This window comes from Gadus chalcogrammus, chromosome 1 (assembly GCF_026213295.1).
Source record: "Gadus chalcogrammus isolate NIFS_2021 chromosome 1, NIFS_Gcha_1.0, whole genome shotgun sequence".
Classification (NCBI taxonomy): Eukaryota; Metazoa; Chordata; class Actinopteri; order Gadiformes; family Gadidae; genus Gadus; species Gadus chalcogrammus.
The window spans coordinates 19,858,570-19,878,262 of record NC_079412.1 but is presented as its reverse complement, the minus strand read 5'-3'; the positions used below and the strand labels follow the sequence as shown (position 1 = coordinate 19,878,262).

Below are 19,693 nucleotides of genomic sequence, written 5' to 3'. Positions count from 1 at the left end.
AAAATAACATGTCTATGCCCTCGGTCGTCACTGGTCCCTTCTGCCTCTGCCACCGGCCGTCTTTTTATTTTTTCCACCCCCACCGGCAGCGCTGTGAACTCGCTGGATGAATTGTGCTTTTTTTCCACCGGCTCCTGATCCGAGACAGCTTGTTGTTGTGAGTCACGCAAGAAGACGAAAAGCTCCGACGCGGTCCTCCACGTCCGCACTATAAACACCAGTACTAGCGCTATAAACCAATATATTAATAATTTAAAACACATGATTCAGTAACTCAGACTTGGCCGCACACGCCAACGAAAAAATAAACAACTCTGCTGCAAGCTCTGCCGTGGTTTTCTCTGTCCCCTGATTGGTGCGTCGTGGACTCCCTCCCTCACGCTCCCTGAAACCTCAGCTCGCACCCGCTCTCCTATAATCAATCAACGCCGTGATCGATACAAAGTAAAAAAAAAATACACAGGTAGCAGAGTCTAAATAAAATAAAATAAACTAATGGCATGCCATTGGTCCATTAAATACTGTTTATGGCGTAGGCTGGAATGCTTTTTAAGTTCTTTAATACCTGATATAAGTGAGAGGTTAAAAAGACGCTTCTTTTTTCGCCGCTACAATAAATAGACTATCCTTCATCGAGTGTGGTGATACAGTACGCACACTACCTCTACAGTAATTGCACAGAGACCACATGCGTTGGGGGGGGGCAGACCCCTTCCCCGTCCTGCGATCCTCCTCCACCCCTTCCTCCGGCGAACCTCCAACACTTTGATTTCCCCCCCCCCCCCAACTCGCAATCGGACACATACAGGGAGAGATATCCCCCCGGTTAGAGATCTCTAGCCCTGTTGGGGGGGGGGTCCGTCTCTCCCTTGGCCATCTACCCCCTTGAACTCACCCCTTCATATACCATCCCCCCCCTCCCTCCCTCCTCCCCCCCCCCCCCCCCCCTCCCTCCCCAGACAGTGAAAGTGACCGCCCCGTGCCTTGCGGTCAGCGGACCGGTGAGCGTGCGGTGAACGTGTGTTAGGGGTATGAGTGGAGGATGCAGGTAGTTTGGTTAATCCAGTAATGCCAGCCCTGGACAGCTGCGAGCATATTATTGTTTGATGCGTTTCTCGAAGACCTCCTTTTCCCCCCGTAAGACTTCGACATATTTTCAAGCTGTTTTTTCTTTTTTTTGTTACAATAGAAATCCCTGGTACAGAAGAGTTTTTCAAGTGGAGATCTTCAGTGTCAACAGGTGTTCACACCGCAGGTGGTGAAGCTCCACTCCAGCTCTGTGTCTGGTCTGATGGTTCTGAGGGTTAATCGATAACCCCAACAAAGGCTCTCCCTCTTCTACGATGGAATGGTCCCTGGGATGGTCAGAGAATCATCCAGTACAAGGATTTGTTTTTAGTTGTCAACGTCACGGTCTCCCGGTCAGAAACACAGAGGTATAAACTCTGTCCCTAGCTCCTCCCCTTGGCTCCTCCCCCTTGGGCTTCTCCCCTATCTCCTCCTCTTGGCTCCTCCCTCTGGCTCCTCCCCTTGGCTCCTCCTCTTCCTCTTCTCCACATTCGTTCAGGACCTCCGCCGCTGGAGTCCCTCGAGGTCTTCCCTGTTTGTTGTGAGAGGTCCAGAGTAGATGTGCTGTTATTGTGTCCTTAGAGATCTCCGTCCGACGGAGGCAAACACAGCCTGAAGAGCCTGTGAGGCAGAAGACAACATGGGTTGATTATGTAATATTAAAGCGTTTCAGTTGGGTTTCAGTTGGTTGAATTCTTTCAGTGTTTCCTAGCATAACTTTAGCAATAGTTTGTATTGTATTGTATTTTACTGAAATACTGTATATCTTGCATCTTTTCCTTCACTGCTGCTCTGCTTAACTCAATAATTGTAATTAGATAAAATGTTATCTAACTCGAACTAACATTTATAAAGTGTTGCTCTAACTATCTAATAATAGTTGACCAGTGCTGTACAATGCAAGATGGTAGTTGGTTGTGGTAGGGGCTGATGTTACCTGGGTGCTGACGGTGGCATCTGGTCCATCACCTTCAGGTTTTTAGCAAACAGCTCAACCCGAGTCCCCTGTTGAATGGAACAAAGAGCGGGAAAAATAGTTAAAATGGCCGACGTTATCAACCGTTTTCTCGGGGGTGAATGGGGGGCAGCATAGTCTAGTGGTTAGGTTGTTTGACTCCCCAGTCGAGAGGTTCTTGGTTCACACCCAAAGGTAAACGACACAACCGGAACCAAGACGTAGGTTTAAAATAAAACGGGACATCTAAAAATATGATACATTTGAATACAAACACATAATATTCACTACAAAGCCAAAGCACTTTACAAACTCGGTTTTTTATTATACCTTTTTTTTAACCAGGTGAAAGTCTCACTGAGATTAAGAAGTATTTTTCAGGAGAGACCCGGCCGGTGGTGTACCTGTTTACGCATGATGTCCATGGTCTGCATGATGCAGCGGGGGATGAGGCCGTGGTTGCGGGCCAGGATCATGGCCTGCTCCAGGGTCACGCTCAGGGTGCACCTGCATGGACACAACACAGGCTACAGGTCACCCCGGGGCTGCTGGGTAATGGAGTTCATCAGAGCAGCGCGACCGCATGTTGTCGGATGGCGGAGTCTTCGGATTATATAGAAACCGAAAGTAGGCTTATTGGCCTAAGGTGATGAACATGGAGTGTCAGTCATTTCTGGTCCGTCTGACCGCCGTAGGTGAATGGAGTGCATTGCAGTGGGTGTGTGTGTGTGCACGGTGGCGGCGTTGCGGCGGCGGGCGTAGCGACTGACCTCTGCATGCCCGTGGCGCACATGGTGACGTGGCACGCCCCCAGGCGGTTGCAGAGCTCCGAGGAGACGCTCAGCACGCTGACCCCCGACGGGTGGCCTCCCGCGCTGGGCCGCACGTTGACGTAGGACTGCATCAGGCGGCACAGGTCGTCCAGCGTGTTCAGGGGTCGCAGGAGCTGGAGGAGAGGTCAGGGGTCAGAGGTCAGAGGTCGGCGTGGTTCAAAAGGTGACAGGACGGTTGAGGGGGGGGGGGAAGGGAGGATCGGAGAGGAGGCTGGTATGAAGAAGGTGAGGTGGGAACTGCTTTATTAAAGAGGAGTCGTCATCCCTGGTTATTTTCTCGTCGGCCCGATTCTGCCGAAGAGCGGATTATTTAGCGTAAAGCCGTCTGCCGCGAATTTAAACAACAGCAACACAGCACTTTGTTCTTTGTGTGGGGACATTTGGTTGAATACTTGTATGATGATTCACTGTTATGTCGTCCTTAAATTCTTCACTAACCGGCACACCTTGAGTCTAACAGACGTTGTTAAAGAAATGCTGTGTTGCCATTGTTTACATTCGTGGCTCATGCTAATTTATCTCCGGAAGAATCGGTACATCCAAGTCATTTAGCCAAACGATACGGGTAACGGATGTTTGAGTGAAAAGGTGTTTACAGGGGGTTGATCACCCAGACCGGTGTTGTCCGTTGCCCATGGAAGGTAGTTAAGGGGCGGGACAGGAAGAACCTTTTTTGGACTTCCTGTTCCAGGACAGACCGGAACTGAGATCTCCATTGTGTATTCTACGACCAGCGGACTCCATTTCAACTACTCGGCTACAGCGGGCCAGGGGAGGGGATGCACGCTAGTCTACTGCTCTCTTGAGTCTAGTCTGGGGTTAAATGCAGAGTTTTAATGTGTTTAATGTGCTTCATCGGAGTGGAGGTGTGGAGGTTAGTGAGGATTAATCAGGTCTTCTCGACCATCTACCGGGGGGGGGGGTTCCCATTGAAACCCAGCGTACCAGACACCTTCTTACTTTGGAAATGCTCGGCTGGTGGTCTCTGACCTCCAGGCCCAGTATCTGTGCTCACATTTATTTTTGAGTCACAGAAATGTGTCAACAGAAAATAATGATAAAAAAAAGTCACAAAGCATGCCACAGGACCACAGCAAAAGTGACAGAATACGTTGAAATGAAAAAAGTAAGGCCATAAACGGTGATGAGGAGGAGCAAGGAGTTGAAGACTTAATATCTACCTGGTCGATTTTCATGGCGGTGGTGTTGGAGTCGGTCTGCAGGTTTGACTTCTCCAGGTAGAAAGCCCTGTGGACACCAGCGTAGCACAGTGTTAGCATCGTAGCATATCACTATAGCACAGTCAAGATACGATTTTCCTTAATAATCCTAGACGGAAAATGAGGGAAGTAGTGAGCCTGGTGGCAGAGACTTAGCATAGCACAGCATTAGTCTGCCATTATCCTAGCATATCATTAGCTTCGAACAGCAGTGGCCTAGCACATTATTAGCCTAGCACAGTACTAGCCTAGCTGAGCATGAGCCCATAACAGAACTAGCCTAGGACAGTACCAGCCTAGCAGGGCATTAGCCTAGAACAGCACTAGCCTAGGACAGTATTAGCCTAGCACAGCATTAGCCTAGCAAATCATTAGCCTAGAACAGCAATAGCCTAGGACAGTACTAGCCTAGCACAGCATTAGCCTAGCATTATCCTAGCAAATCATTAGCCTAGAACAGTACTAGCCTAGCACATAATTACCATAGACCAGCATTAGCCTGGCTTCGTCCTAGCAAATAATTAGCCTAGAACAGCAGTAGCCTAGCACAGTATTAGCCTAGCGTAGCATACCTGAGTTTGCGGTAGTAGGCCTTGACCCTCTCCAGGGACACCGCGTTGGTCCTCTGCTGGAACTCCTCCATGGCAACAAAGTCCTGCTGGGACGAGCCCTCTGGACGCTCCAGGGCTGGGGGGGGACACGCACACACACGCGCACACACACACACACACACACACACACACACACACACACACACACACACACACACACACACACACACACACACACACACACACACACACACACACACACACACAGACAAAGCATTTATAAACATTACGCCTCGCAAAAATGCATACAGACACTCGCACTCATTTTTTATAAACATTGTACTTCAGAGCTGCACGCACACACAAATTGTTCTAAACATTAAGCCTGAGAGCAATACACACACACACAGAATTGAAATCCTCTTTTCTTTTGGCCTTTAGCTTCACAGCTGCTGGCACTGTCACACACAAGCACAAACAAGCATGCCCACTTCAGCACCTGGCCTTTCAAGTGTGTAACTGCAGTTCATAGACTCCCCCACTAGGGAGCAGTGTTGAGCTATATCCGCCCCCATCAAGTCCCTCAGCCCTGCTCTGGCTCCGCCATCCACCCCTTGCCTCCACCCCTTGCGTTGACCCCAGCCCCGGTCTTGCTGTGTCGCTACTACGGTTGTGTCCCCTGGTCCAGGGGCCCTCAGCCCTGGGTCTCTATCCCCTGGGTCCCTCTGCTCTGAGTGTATCCCCTTTTCTGGATGTCCCTACTACTACAGCTGTGTCCCTGGCCCCGGTTCTGTCCCCAGCCTCTCTACCCTGGGTTCTCAGTCCTGGTTGTGTCCTCTCCCCTGGTTGGGTCCTCTCCCCTGGTTGGGTCCTCTCCCCTGGTTGTGTCCTCTCCCCTGATTGTGTCCTCTCCCCTGGTTGTGTCCTCTCCCCTGGTTGTGTCCTCTCCCCTGGGTCCTCTCCCCTGGTTGTGTCCTCTCCCCTGGGACCCCCTCTCTCCCCTGGTTGTGTCCTCTCCCCTGGGTCCTCTCCCCTGGTTGTGTCCTCTCCCCTGGGACCCCCTCTCTCCCCTGGTTGTGTCCTCTCTCTCCCCTGGGTCCTCTCCCCTGGTTGTGTCCTCTCCCCTGGTTGTGTCCTCTCCCCTGGGTCCTCTCCCCTGGTTGTGTCCTCTCCCCTGGGACCCCCTCTCTCCCCTGGTTGTGTCCTCTCCCCTGGGTCCTCTCCCCTGGGACCCCCTCTCTCCCCTGGTTGTGTCCTCTCCCCTGGTTGGGTCCTCTCCCCTGGTTGTGTCCTCTCCCTTGTGTCCTCTCCCCTGGGTCCTCTCCCCTGGGTCCTCTCCCCTGGTTGGGTCCTCTCCCCTGGTTGTGTCCTCTCCCCTGGGACCCCATCTCTCCCCTGGGACCCCCTCTCTCCCCTGGTTGTGTCCTCTCCCCTGGTTGTGTCCTCTCCCCTGGTTGTGTCCTCTCCCCTGGGACCCCCTCTCTCCCCTGGGACCCCCTCTCTCCCCTGGGACCCCCTCTCTCCCCTGGTTGTGTCCTCTCCCCTGGGTCCTCTCCCCTGGGTCCTCTCCCCTGGTTGTGTCCTCTCCCCTGGTTGTGTCCTCTACCCTGGGTCCTCTCCCCTGGTTGTGTCCTCTCCCCTGGTTGTGCCCTCTACCCTGGGTCCTCTACCCCTGGTTGTGTCCTCTACCCCTGGTTCTCTGTCTACCCTGGTCCCTCCCCCTGGTTCTCTCTCTCCCTGGTCCCTCCCCCTGGTCCCCCCCGTCCCGGGGTCGTACCGCGGGTGAACAGCACGGTGTGCAGCTTGAGGCTGCCTCCGTTCTGCAGACGGCCGGGCAGCTCGCTGAAGTGACAGCTGTCCAGCAGCAGGGTGACGCGCAGCGCCTGGCGACCGCCGTCCACCTGGTAGGACACGGGCGTGTCTGCAACACACACAGGGGGAGTTAATACACACAATCATACCCAGGGCGCATCAATACATACAGACACACAGAAACACACACACACACACACACACACACACAGGGGGAGTTAATACACACAATCATACCCAGGGCGCATTAATACACACATTAAAACACACACACACACACACACACACAGGAGGCATAAATACACACACACACACACACACACACACACACACACACAGGGCGCATTAATACACACACATTAAAACACACACACACACACACACACAGGAGGCATAAATACACACACACACACACACACACACACACACACACACACAGGGCGCATTAATACACACACATTAAAACACACACACATTAAAACACACACACACACACACACACACACACACACACACACACACACACACACACACACACACACACACACACACACACACACACACACACACACACACACACATTCATACCCAGCGGGCATCAATGCATACACAGACAGGATGCATTAATACACACACACCCACACACACAAACACAGGGCGCATTAACCTGCACACAGACACGCATTAGTACTCACACAGACACGCATTAGTACACACAAACATACACAGACATTAATACACACACACACACACACACACACACACACACACACACACACTAATCCACACACAGACAGACAGGCATTAATACATACACACATACACACACATAGACGCGATTAATAACACAAACACACACACATGCACATTTAATGATCTTTTACACTTGAATACAATATTGTCCCTCTAACCGGTGCTCAGTGAACCCTTCTAGAGACAGACGTGGGGCGGTGCGCTCTACTGAACCCCAGGGCCCTGTCCAGCTGAGGGCTGAAGCAATAGGAGGAGGTAGAGGTGGAGGTGGTGGAGGTGGTGGAGGGAGGAGAAAAGGGGGCAGTGGAGGAGGGGGGAGAAAGGGTGACGGAGGAAGCGGTGGAGGAGGGAGAAGGTTGGAGAAAAAGGACGACGTGGAGGAAGAGGTGGAGGGTCCATTTCCTATCGTGCTTACAGAGCTCCGCAGAGACCACTGTAGCCTCCCAGCCCACTCAGCTGCTCTTAGCCGATCAATACCGCGCCCTGGGACTGCGCCCGGGCTTCAGGTCGGGTGGACAGCGGAGCAGATAAAAGGCCTGAGAGCTGCCTCTGAAGCAGCAGGTGGAAGGCCGTTTAAAAGCACATTAAAAAAACATTGGCTGTGCGTTCTTGTCTGTGTGTGTGCGTGTGTCTGCGTCTACGTGTATCTGTTTCTGTGTGTGCGTGTGTCTTTGAGCAAGTGTCTACGTGTGTGTGTGTGTGTGTGTGTGTGTGTGTGTGTGTGTGTGTGTGTTCTTGTGCGTGTGTGTGTTCTTGTGCGTGTGTGTGTTCTTGTGTGTGTGTGTGTTCTTGTGTGTGTGTTTGTTCTTGTGTGTGTGTGTGTTTGTTCTTGTGTGTGTGTGTGTGTGTGTGTGTGTGTGTGTGTGTGTGTGTGTGTGTGTGTGTGTGTGTGTGTGTGTGTGTGTGTGTGTGTGTGTGTGTGTGTGTATAATCCTATTTTGTAAACATACTCACATTCATATGCCTGTGTGTGAGTTTTTTTGTGTGCGTGTTTTGAAGTGTATGTGTGTGCGTGTGCAAACTCATGTGTATGCGTATCTATGTTCATCTGTGAGTTCACGCTTTGCCAACCTGTGCGCATCATTCCCGCGCCTATATCCGGTGGATATGCGTCCCTACCCAGAATGCATTTCGCCAGAAAAACAGACGGCACACTATTGGAGGGTGCGAGGTCGCGATGAGATCACCGCCCAGGATCTACAACACTATGCACACAGCTGTAAGTCCTTCAGCGAGATCCAGCTCAAACACAGCAGCTCAAGTCTGAAGTGAAGATGAGGGAGATGAGGAAGAGGCTCAGACCGCCGACAAGACGAGATCCTGCATCCGGATCGACCCAGAGGTAAGACGGAGCAGTGGGTCGCGGTCGCCAGGCAACTGCTAACCATCTATCTCATGCCACCATCCTGGCCCACATACCCAGTAAACCACCCACATACACCATTGACTTACCCTATACCCTATACACCACCCACATACCCTATACACCACCCACATACCCTATACACCACCCACATACCCTACACACCACCCACATACCCTATACACCACCCACATACCCTATACACCACCCACATACCCTATACACCACCCACATACCCTATACACCACCCACATACCCTACACACCACCCACATACCCTACACACCACCCACATACCCTATACACCACCCACATACCCTATACACCACCCAGATACACCAGTGACTTACCCTATACAACATCTACCCCTATACACCACCCACTTACCCAATACACCACCCCTATACCCTATATACCACCCACTTACCCGATACACCACCCACATACCCTATACACCACCCACATACCCTATACACCACCCACATACCCTATACACCACCCACATACCCTATACACCACCCACATACCCTATACACCACCCACATACCCTGTACACCACCCACATACCCTATACACCACCCACATACCGTATACACCACCCACATACCGTATACACCATCTACCCTTTGCACCATCCACAGAGAGTGAAGCTAGGCGGGCCACCCTCCGGCCGGCTGACCCAGGACAGGGAGAGCGTTTCTGGCTGGAGTGTGAATGATTCATGGGTGGTGTCGGAGGATTGATTCACCCGACTCCACCGGTCGCCTCGTTTGGGAGGGGTGGAGGCGTGAATTTAAATGTAGAGGCCGAACGAGGGAGGGATGGGAGGGAGAGAGAGAGAGAGAGGGAGAGCGAGAGAGAGGGAGAGGGAGAGAGAGAGAGAGAGAGAGAGAGAGTGAGGAGGGAGAGAGAGAGGGAGAGAGTGAGGAGGGAGAGAGAGAGGGAGAGAGTGAGGAGGGAGAGAGAGAGAGAGAGAGAGAGCGAGAGAGAGAGAGAGAGAGAGAGAGGAGAGAGAGAGAGAGAGAGAGAGAGGGAGAGGGAGAGAGAGAGAGGGAGAGATGGAGAGAGAGAGACGTGGCCTGAGACAGCGATGGGTGCCAGCGTCGGAAGGCAGAAGGGGGAGATTCAGAGAGCACAAGGGAACCTTATCCCGGCCCCTCCAGCTGCGTGGCCCCGCCCCCGCCCTCTGAGAGGTCCCCCTGTGTGTCCGTCAGGGCGGGACTTACTGGGCACCAGATACTCGTTTTGGGTCTGCTTGAAGAACACGGTGAGCTTGTCCAGGTCCAACAGAGCGGCCTTAGTGTCCTCCAGCATGGTACGCTCCTCCTTCTGCCAGGGGGGGGGGGAGAGGAGGAGAGGGAGGGGGGGGAGAGGAGGAGAGGGAGGGGGGGAGGAAGGGAGAGAGGGAGGTAGAGGAGGGTGGATGGAGGAGGAGGGAAGGGGGGAGGGAGGAAAGGGTGAGAGGGAGGGAGGGTTGGGAGAGGAGGAGAGGGAGGGGGGGGGAGAGTGAGGGAGGAGGTGGTAGGGATTAGGGATGGAGTGGGGGGGGGGGGTGGAAGGGAGACAGAGGGAGAGAGGGAGGAGGGAGAGGAGGGAGGAGGGAGGGAGGAAGGGAGATTTGAATGTTTGTTGTTAGAAGACAGATGTGCAGTCAAAAGGACGCTTTGAGGAATGCTTCACTTCTCTTGAGGGAGACTGCGACTGACAGTCAACAGTTGCAAACGTGATTTACAACACGTGCATTGAGAATCACCGGTTTGGGTGACACGTCATCGACCACATCCTTTACATGTAAACAAAGCACAGGGAAAGTGAAATGAGGCATTTCCCTTTTCACTTTGAGTGAATTAGTCTGAAAGTGCACTTTCGGTGTGAATGGACGGCGGCGTGAAACCTTCAACATGTACACTGTACAGACAACATCGTGGGGATGAGTCACACGCTTCCATGTTGTTCTTTTGTCCGTGCAGTACCACTCCTCACCAGGTGGGGCGCCAGCGAGCTCTGGAAGTGCAGCAGCACTCCGATGGCGGACACCTGCTCCAGCCACTTCCGGCTGGTCTCCTTGCTGTCCTCCTGGTACTCCCCGGCGTTGTTGTAGCGCGCGCGCAGCGCCGCAAGGAGCTGCTCAGCTAGCGTTAGCACCGCCGCGCCCGCGGCCTGGCAGAAGATCACATCCCTCCTCAGCTGGAGGGAGGTGTCTGGGGGGGGGGGGGGGGGGAGGGAGAGAGAGAGACACATAGAGAGAGAGAGACAGAGACACAGAGAGAGAGAGACAGAGAGAGAGAGACAGAGACAGAGACAGAGACAGAGACAGAGACAGAGACAGAGACAGAGACAGAGACAGAGAGAGAGAGACAGAGAGAGACAGAGAGAGAGACAGAGAGAGACAGAGACACATAGAGAGACACATAGAGAGAGAGAGAGACAGACAGACAGACAGACAGACAGACAGACAGACAGACAGACAGACAGACAGACAGACAGACAGACAGACAGACAGACAGACAGACAGACAGACAGACAGAGAGAGAATGTTACAAAATGTGATAACTAAAATGCCAGCTATGAATGAAGTGATGAGGCTAATGAACACCAAAACACTTTGTGAAGCACTTGTTAGGTTGAAGTGGAACCGCTGTAATGGTTCATCTAAATCCTCTACAACAAACAACAAATTAGTTCCTACACAATGCCGGAGCCAATCCAATCTGTGGCTCTAGTCCATCTCTAACATTTACCCCTGACCATCCAACCCTGACCATCTAACCCTGACCATCCAACCCTGACCATCCAACCCTGACCATCTAACCCCTTACCATCTAACCCTGACCATCTAACCATCTAACCCTGACCATCTAACCCTGACCATCTAACCCTGACCATTCAACCCTGACCATCCAACCCTGACCATCTAACCCTGACCATCTAACCCTAACCATCTAACCCTAACCATCTAACCCTGACCATCTAACCCCTTACCATCTAACCCTGACCACCTAACCCTGACCATCTAACCCTGACCATCTAACCCTGACCATCTAACCCGGACCAACTAACCCTGACCATCTAACCCGGACCATCTAACCCGGACCATCCAACCCTGACCATCTAACCCTGACCATCTAACCCGGACCATCCAACCCTGACCATCTAACCCTGACCATCTAACCCTGACCATCTAACCCTGACCATCTAACCCTGACCATCTAACCCTAACCATCTAACCCTTACCATCTAACCCTAACCATCTAACCCTAACCATCTAACCCTGACCATCTAACCCTGACCATCTAACCCGGACCACCTGACCATCTAACCCGGACCATCTAACCCTGACCATTCAACCCTGAGCCTTAGGGAGGGCCGAGGGGGTGCGATGCGGGGAGCAGTACCTGTGCACTTGAGGAGAGCCAGGAGCAGCTGGTTCTTCCCGTCTGGGAGACGAGGAGGAGGAGGAGGAGGAGGAGGAGGAGGAGGAGGAGGAGGAGGAGAAGCAATACAAACGATCAATGAAATGCATAAAAGTCGATGCTAACGATATTTTTTAAGTTACGATTATTTTCATCAATGCATTTTTATTTAACCTGATGAAGTCTCAATAAATATGGAAGCATTCTGCTACATAAGGGAGACTAGACCTTACATTATACCAGCATAAGAGCTAGATCATAGGTCTGAATCGATACAAAAATACGAACCAAATAATGACAGAGTTGTTGACAAGGATAACCAGAGGTACGTTCATACGTTCTCCAGAACTACGTTCACCAGAGCTACGTTCACCAGAGGTACGTTCACCAGAGGTACGTTCTCCAGAACTACGTTCACCAGAGCTACGTTCACCAGAGGTACGTTCAGCAGAGCTACGTTCAGCAGAGGTACGTTCAGCAGAGCTACGTTCACCAGAGCTACGTTCACCAGAGCTACGTTCAGCAGAGCTACGTTCACCAGAGCTACGTTCACCAGAGCTACGTTCACCAGAGCTACGTTCACCAGAGCTACGTTCACCAGAGCTACGTTCACCAGAGCTACGTTCACCAGAGCTACGTTCACCAGAGCTACGTTCACCAGAGCTACATTCACCAGAGCTACGTTCACCAGAGCTACGTTCAGCAGAGCTACGTTCACCAGAGCTACGTTCACCAGAGCTACGTTCAGCAGGGCCTCACCTTCCACAAAGCGCTGCAGGCTGTCCACCAGCGTCCGGATGGAGCTGGGCAGGTTCCACGGGTCCTCCTGGATGTTCTTGTGGATCACGCAGCGGCACCGCACCGTCCAGTCCTCCGTGTGCCGGAACTCTGCTCGTCGCCAAGGAGACGGAGGAGGAGAGGAGAATAAAAGGAGGAGAGGGGAGGAGAGGAGGAGGAGAGAGCAGAGAGGAGAGAGAGGAGGGGGAGGTAGAGGAGAGGAGAGGAGGAGGAGAGAGAGGAGAGAGAAGGGGGGGAGGAAGAGGAGAGGAGGAGGAGAGGGAAGAGGAGGGAGAAGAAGAGGAGAGGAGAGGATGAGAGGAGAGAGAGGAGAGAGAAGAGAGAGAAGGGAGGGAAGAGGAGAGGGAAGAAGAGAGGGAAGAGGAGAGGAGAGGGAGAGGAGGAGGAGAGGAGAGCAAGAGGAGGGAGAAGAAGAGAGGAGGAGAGGATGAGAGGAGAGAGAGGAGAGAGGAGAGAGAGGAGAGAAAGAATGGAGGGAAGAGGAGAGGGGAGAAGAGAGTCAAGAGGAGAGGGAGAGGAGGAGGAGAGGAGAGAGGAAGAGGATAGGAGAGGACGAGGAGAAGGAGAGGAGAGAGAAGGGGAGAGTGGTTCGCTTAACATGGTGAAGGTGTGCATGCTTCAGACTAGCACGGTAGCATAGCAGCTAGCTATGGGTGTTTGACCCCCCCAGCCGAAAGGGTGTGGGTTCGATTCCCAGTCTCCCTGTAGGCATCCTAGAGCAAGATGGCTGAACACTCTCCCTGCTCCTTCATTACATGGATTACATTTTAATCACTCTACGTTTACTTTGGATAAAAGCATTTAAATCATTAAACAGTAAACACACACACACACACACACACACACACACACACACACACACACCCACACACACACACCGCCTGACTATGGGCCATGTGTGTGTATGCCCTGCGTAAACATTGATTTCATGCCACGCCCTTTGACTGAATTAATTACAGGAGGCATGGTGGCCCAAATACACACACAAGTAAAAAGACATGTAGACACACACACACACACACACACACACACACACACACACACACACACACACACACACACCTGGCTGGCTGTGGTCAGGGTGGAAGTGCTTGGTTTCTTCACAGGCCTTGGTCATAACCGGTCCTTTGAGCAGGCTGTTGATGGAGTCCACCTACGCGCACACACACACACACACAGACAGACACATACACACACACACACACACACAGGATGACATTCAGGTAGTCAGTGAGTGTTTCTTTGTATCCTCTTCCTCTTCCTCTGCCCTAATCCACACACATACACACTCTGCTGCCAAGGTTTCCACCATTAAAACACACACACATGAACACACACTCTTCTCGCTAGCATCGTCTGGTTTAAATCTCTCAGCATCAGGACCAGAAGACGGCCATGATTAATGAACCTGCATCTGTTGTTTACCTGGCCAGGGGCGAGGGTGGCTGTGCGTGTGTATTTATTTATACCTTTTTTATTGTTGTATTGAATCGGTTTTCTTGTTCTTTTATAAACACTACGTGAATCAACTTCATATTCGCTTTGGCAAGCAAACAAAGACATCTTGTCTTTTCATGCCAATAAAGCTCCTTTGATTTGAATTGATTTGGGTAAACACATGTGGGGAATAAGTCACGGTATTCATCTGGTCAGCGTCCGCCTCACGAAGAACAAGTTGGTGAGTGTGAGAAAATTAGACCTAAAAGGTTAGTCGGTTCAACAGGTAAATATGTTACCTGGTTAAGGTTTAACTGGTTTACAAGGGAGGATACCGGGTTAAAACAGTTCATTTGTTAACATGGTGGCTTAATAGGTGAATTGGTTAACGAGGAAGGTGATTAACTGGTCAAATATGTTAATTGGTTAACAAGGTTAAAGAGGTGAATTGGTTAACAAGGTAGGTGGGTTACCTGGTTAAAGAGGTTAATTGGTTAATGAGGTAGGGAGGTTACCCGGTTAAAGAGGTTAATTCGTTAACGAGGTAGGGGGGTTATCTAGTTAAAGAGGTTAATTGGTTAACGAGGTAGGGGGGTTACCTGGTTAAAGAGGTGCTCCAGGCAGCCGTGGAGCTTGTCCTGTTTGTCTGAGGGGATCCTCATGTCCCAGGGCAGCTCGTCTCCTACGGGGAGGACCAAGAGGACCAGGTCACTCACTTGCAGAGCAATCCCAGGGGACACACGCACAAGAACAAGAGCTGCTCCAGCCGTATCCACGGCGACGGCAGGGCGACTCACCTGAGCCCATCTCGTCGCTGCCCAGGTAGGAGCTGTTGCTGCGCACGCTGGTGTAGGACAGCACAGAGTCCCGGTTGCTGTTGCACTCGCTGCGGAGCCAGGGGAACACGCACACATCACTGCGTTAACGTAAAGGCGTCTGCTTAGTGACAGAAGATAAAGCACAGGTTTGAGTGGCTGTAGAGAAAACTACTCTGTGTACCATCACGTCACACACACACACACACACACACGCGCACACGCACACGCAGGCTCACACACCCCGGAGGCGCTAGGCCGGACCCGGGTTTAAAGCGTTGGCCGTGATCCCCTGTTCCGCCGCAGGGCGGGAAAAACCACAGCAGCCCCGGCGTGTAATTATTCAGATTCCGATTCAAATTACCCTTCCGACAGCGAGACTCCGAATCCGATTTACGACACGCAAGCCGATTAAAAACGCCCCTCAAATGACAATAATGATGCCTTGCTCGACTTATCCCGACGAGATATCAGCCCCGGGGTCATAAACATCATATCACAGTCCGACAGCCCCCCCCATCACACTGTGAGGGGGACGCTTAAATACGTTTATAGTGCGAGCGTAAAAACCAGAGAATAAAAGCGCTTTTTTTTATTGGGATCACCATCATTCCCATCCCTCCATTAACATTCCCGAGCACAAAGAGAGGGATTCAGGGATCCAGGGATGTTTGTGTCTCACTCTCATCTAATCGCTTATTTCACCGTCTGTGTGTGGAATCTGCGGTGGCAAGGCCGTGCTTCCACACGTTGACGGGAGGCCCGGGGGTGATTTATGTAGCGCGGGGGGGGGGGGCAGAGCCCTGCCTGTCTGTCTGTCTGTACAGCCCTGGGGCAGAACAGCGCCTCACTTGCTGAACGGTTGTCGGTTCCAACCCCAATGCCAGCGCTCTACGTGGAAGGCACACTGTTTCGCTTTAACCCAGCTGCCTGTATCACAATAAAAGCACGGGCCTGTATCAGAGTAAAAGCGCTGCTCGCATCCCAGTCGAACCCGCTGTGTTCATCACCGTCGAAGGGCTGCGTGTATCAAAGTAAAGGCGCTGGCTGTACCACAGTAAGAGCGCAGCCTGTATCGGAGTAAAGGCGTTGCTTGCATCACAGTAAAACTGCTGCGTTTAACACAGCCAACGGGCCGCATTTATATATCAAAGTAAAGGCGCTGGCTGTGTCACAGTAAGAGCGCAGCCTGTTCCCCGGCCCCGTGGCGGTGTGAGTCACCAGACTAACTCTAGCTGTGATCCCTCCACACGGGGGCCCTGCCCACAACACAAGGGCTTTGTTCTGGCCCCGTACCACCGCCGCACCGGGCCCCCGGGACGGAGCGGGCCGGGTGTTGGGGAAGATACAGCATGGACCCCCTCACTGGGGGAGGGGGGGGGGGGCGGCATGCTGGAGCCAGCAGCAGAGAAAAGAGAGGCCTTATGTAATCAGCAGGAGCTTGGCTCACATCCCATCTCCCCAGGCACACATTCAATCACGCGCACGCACGCGCGCGCACGCACGCACGCACGCACGCACGCACGCACGCACGCACGCACGCACGCACGCACGCACGCACGCACGCACACTGTGCGCGCACGCGCGCACGCACACACGCACACTGTGCGCGCACGCGCGCACGCACACACACACACTGTGTGTACACTGTGCGCGCGCGCACGCACGCACACACACACACTGTGTGTACACTGTGCGCGCGCGCACGCACGCACACACACACACTGTGTGTACACTGTGCGCGCGCGCACGCACGCACACACACACACTGTGTGTACACTGTGCGCGCGCGCACGCACGCACGCACGCACGCACGCACGCACACACACACACACACACACACACACACACACACACACACACACACACACACACACACACACACACACACACACACACACACACACACACACACACACACACACACTCCTAATCAGAACTAGGGGAACATACACACGGCGCTGGAATCCAAAACCCACCACATCTCCCAGATCTGGTCGGGTCCCCTCTGGAGGAAGTATAGTGTGACTCGCGTTCGGCGGCGACACGGCTTCGGGTCTGATTCGCCGACGGCCAAAAAACCCGACCCCGGGCAGGGTAAACAAACCAGGAGAACGCAGCGCTGCCATTGGCCGCTGAGCTGCTTCAGAAGGCTTTCATTAGGGCTGCACGGCGGTGCGGTGATATGACACTCCTCCGGGCTCCGAGAGAGGACCTCGGGGTCTCTAATGACCCCCAGCTTCAACACAGGGAGGCAATTCAATCAGCTCAAGTTGAAGCAGGTTATCCACACCGCGATACTGTGGGGGTCGCTTGGTGGATGCGTTTGGTCGCCCGGCACGCCAGATTGATGTACAAAGGAGTGATGTATTAAAGCCTGTACAAACGCTAATACTCTAAGTTTAAAGGATAGACATATATTGACATAGGTTGTATGTTCAGTTTGGAATTCATTTGATTTGACAGTCAGGTATTGATCACCGATGCACTGTCTTTTTTTATTTTATTTAAGCACTGCCATAAGGAAAAGCACTTGTTGTTGATGATGAACTACTGGTTAGATGCAAGCTGCATTTCGTTGCACTGGTTCTCCTTACTTGTGCAATGACAATAAAATTGAATCTAATAGTCTAATCTAAGGTATCTAGGTATTGATTACATGCAGATGTTGATACAGCAACTTAAACGTATCACTCTAAATAGTTATACATTAGGATCTACCGGAAAAATGTTTTCTAACTGGACCTCTTTCTATTTGAGTTGAACACCCTTGCTTCAAACCCTCCACCCCGCCTAGATTCACCTGTCAGAGGCGGTTCTACATTGTGACCCAAACACCTTGTGGAGACATGTGTGCTCCAAGCCTCAAAGCAACACAGATGGACACACTTACTGTACACGTGCACACTTACTGTACACGTGCACACTCCCATCTCCCCCTACGTCCACACACGTTCCTCTGCAGACACAGATGTATACACACCGTCACACTGCGTTAAATAAACCCATTTCTCTTCAGCTCCACATGCTACTGTCTCCCCCCTCTCTCTCCTCCCTCCCTCCCTCTCCTCCCTCCCTCTGCTGTGATTGGGTTGATGCATATCGTTTGTTTTTGTTGTGGAATCTGTCTTTCTGGTGCCCTCTAATGGTTCAGAGGTCAAATGTTCACCCGTATTTAGTTGGGGGGGGGGGGTTAGGGAAACAGAGCAGTTGTGGGAACTAGTGGGAGCAGAACTTCCCTCCAAGCTGGTGAACACCAACCAATCGCTGAACACCATCCGTCTAAGAACACCACCCGTCTCTGAACACCAACCAGTCCTTTTACACCATCCATCTCGGAACACCAAGTCCGAACAACGTGGCTCACAGCTTCATTGTGTAGCAGGTATTTAGAGGCCCAAGCCAAGCTGCTTCCTCTCAAAGGGAGTGTGTGTGTGTGTGTGTGTGTGTGTGTGTGTGTGTGTGTGTGTGTGTGTGTGTGTGTGTGTGTGTGTGTGTGTGTGTGTGTGTGTGTGTTTCCAGTGAGGTAGTTGTGTTGTTAATGACAGAGTGGGCATGGGGTTCCACGCCCAAGTCCTGCTGCTCCATAACAGACCGTAAACCACCGCACTACCCACCAATAACTGGTCTTAGTGGGTGGTGAAAGGGTGGAGTTCACACACACACACACACACACACACACACACACACACACACACACACACACACACACACACACACACACACACACACACACACACACACACACAGGTTAAATTAACCCCAACACACACACACACAGAAACACACACACACAAATTCCTCAGAGCTAAAAAAAAAAAACACCCACATATCAGCATGGAGACGATGACATGATGTAATGTGGGACCCAAACATTTTGGGGGGCGAGCAGAGAGAGAGAGAGAGAGAGAGAGAGAGAGAGAGAGAGAGAGAGCAGGGCACCCACATCTGGAAGGCATCGCGGGCTCGGCGAGAGGTTCTGGAAGGCTGACCGCCGTCTAGAGGCCCGGCAGCTGGGAGTTGTAGTCCTCCGACGCACCGCACTTCAGCTGTCCGTCAAAGTTCCCACCACTTGATAAAGCCACGATCCCAAGTATACTTGAGAAACAAGCCTAAGCCTGGATTACGTTTATCTGAATTCACTCTATAAACGCATCTTGTGAACGAGAAGGATGACATTCTGGTGAACTATAATGCTGCCGGTCTCATCGATCTACATCGACCTACCACATGCCAAACACCTCTCTCTCTCTCTCTCTCTCTCCCCCTCTCCCCCTCTCTCCCCCTCTCCCCCTCTCTACCTCTACCTCTCTACCTCGAAGCTCTCTTTCTCCGTAATGATAGAGAAGCGAGACATTGTTTCATCCTGTTAGCATCACCCTCATTTACAGGAGAGCGTAAACAAACCATCTCAGGAGCAGCCACGTCAGGCGTGGAGCGCTCAGACGAGAGGAGAGGTTCTCCTCATTAGTACGGAGGAAGAGTCGCTGCCTATCACGCGGTACACACCCCCTCTGAAGCACGGCAGCGGAGCGAGGCGGGAGCTGAACCAACCTCTTTGTACAGCGGACCAGGAACCTCTAGGGGTCAGGGGTCAGCGGGTCAGACCCTGCACTGTCTGCATCTACCTGTAGGTGTCTGTGAGTGGGCTAACCCCTACCTTCTCTACGAAGACA

The 19,693-nt window shown here is 52.3% G+C and overlaps 1 protein-coding gene across 1 annotated transcript in view; it reads right to left on the bottom strand.

The window, feature by feature from the left end:
• Positions 1–962: 962 nt before the first annotated feature.
• The window catches only part of prex1 (phosphatidylinositol-3,4,5-trisphosphate-dependent Rac exchange factor 1), a 52,697-nt gene continuing 33,966 nt past the window's right edge, over positions 963–19,693 (bottom strand). The window contains exons 11-25 of the mRNA XM_056588418.1: positions 17,961–17,976; positions 15,000–15,125; positions 14,802–14,884; positions 13,828–13,918; positions 12,727–12,855; positions 11,950–11,991; positions 10,538–10,755; positions 9,781–9,883; positions 6,405–6,548; positions 4,649–4,763; positions 4,038–4,104; positions 2,794–2,969; positions 2,428–2,530; positions 2,006–2,073; positions 963–1,689 (exon numbers count right to left, since the gene is read on the bottom strand). Coding sequence (XP_056444393.1) covers positions 1,647–1,689; positions 2,006–2,073; positions 2,428–2,530; positions 2,794–2,969; positions 4,038–4,104; positions 4,649–4,763; positions 6,405–6,548; positions 9,781–9,883; positions 10,538–10,755; positions 11,950–11,991; positions 12,727–12,855; positions 13,828–13,918; positions 14,802–14,884; positions 15,000–15,125; positions 17,961–17,976 — 1,524 coding nt within the window. The 3' untranslated portion in view covers positions 963–1,646. The remainder of the gene's footprint in view (positions 1,690–2,005; positions 2,074–2,427; positions 2,531–2,793; positions 2,970–4,037; positions 4,105–4,648; positions 4,764–6,404; positions 6,549–9,780; positions 9,884–10,537; positions 10,756–11,949; positions 11,992–12,726; positions 12,856–13,827; positions 13,919–14,801; positions 14,885–14,999; positions 15,126–17,960; positions 17,977–19,693) is intronic.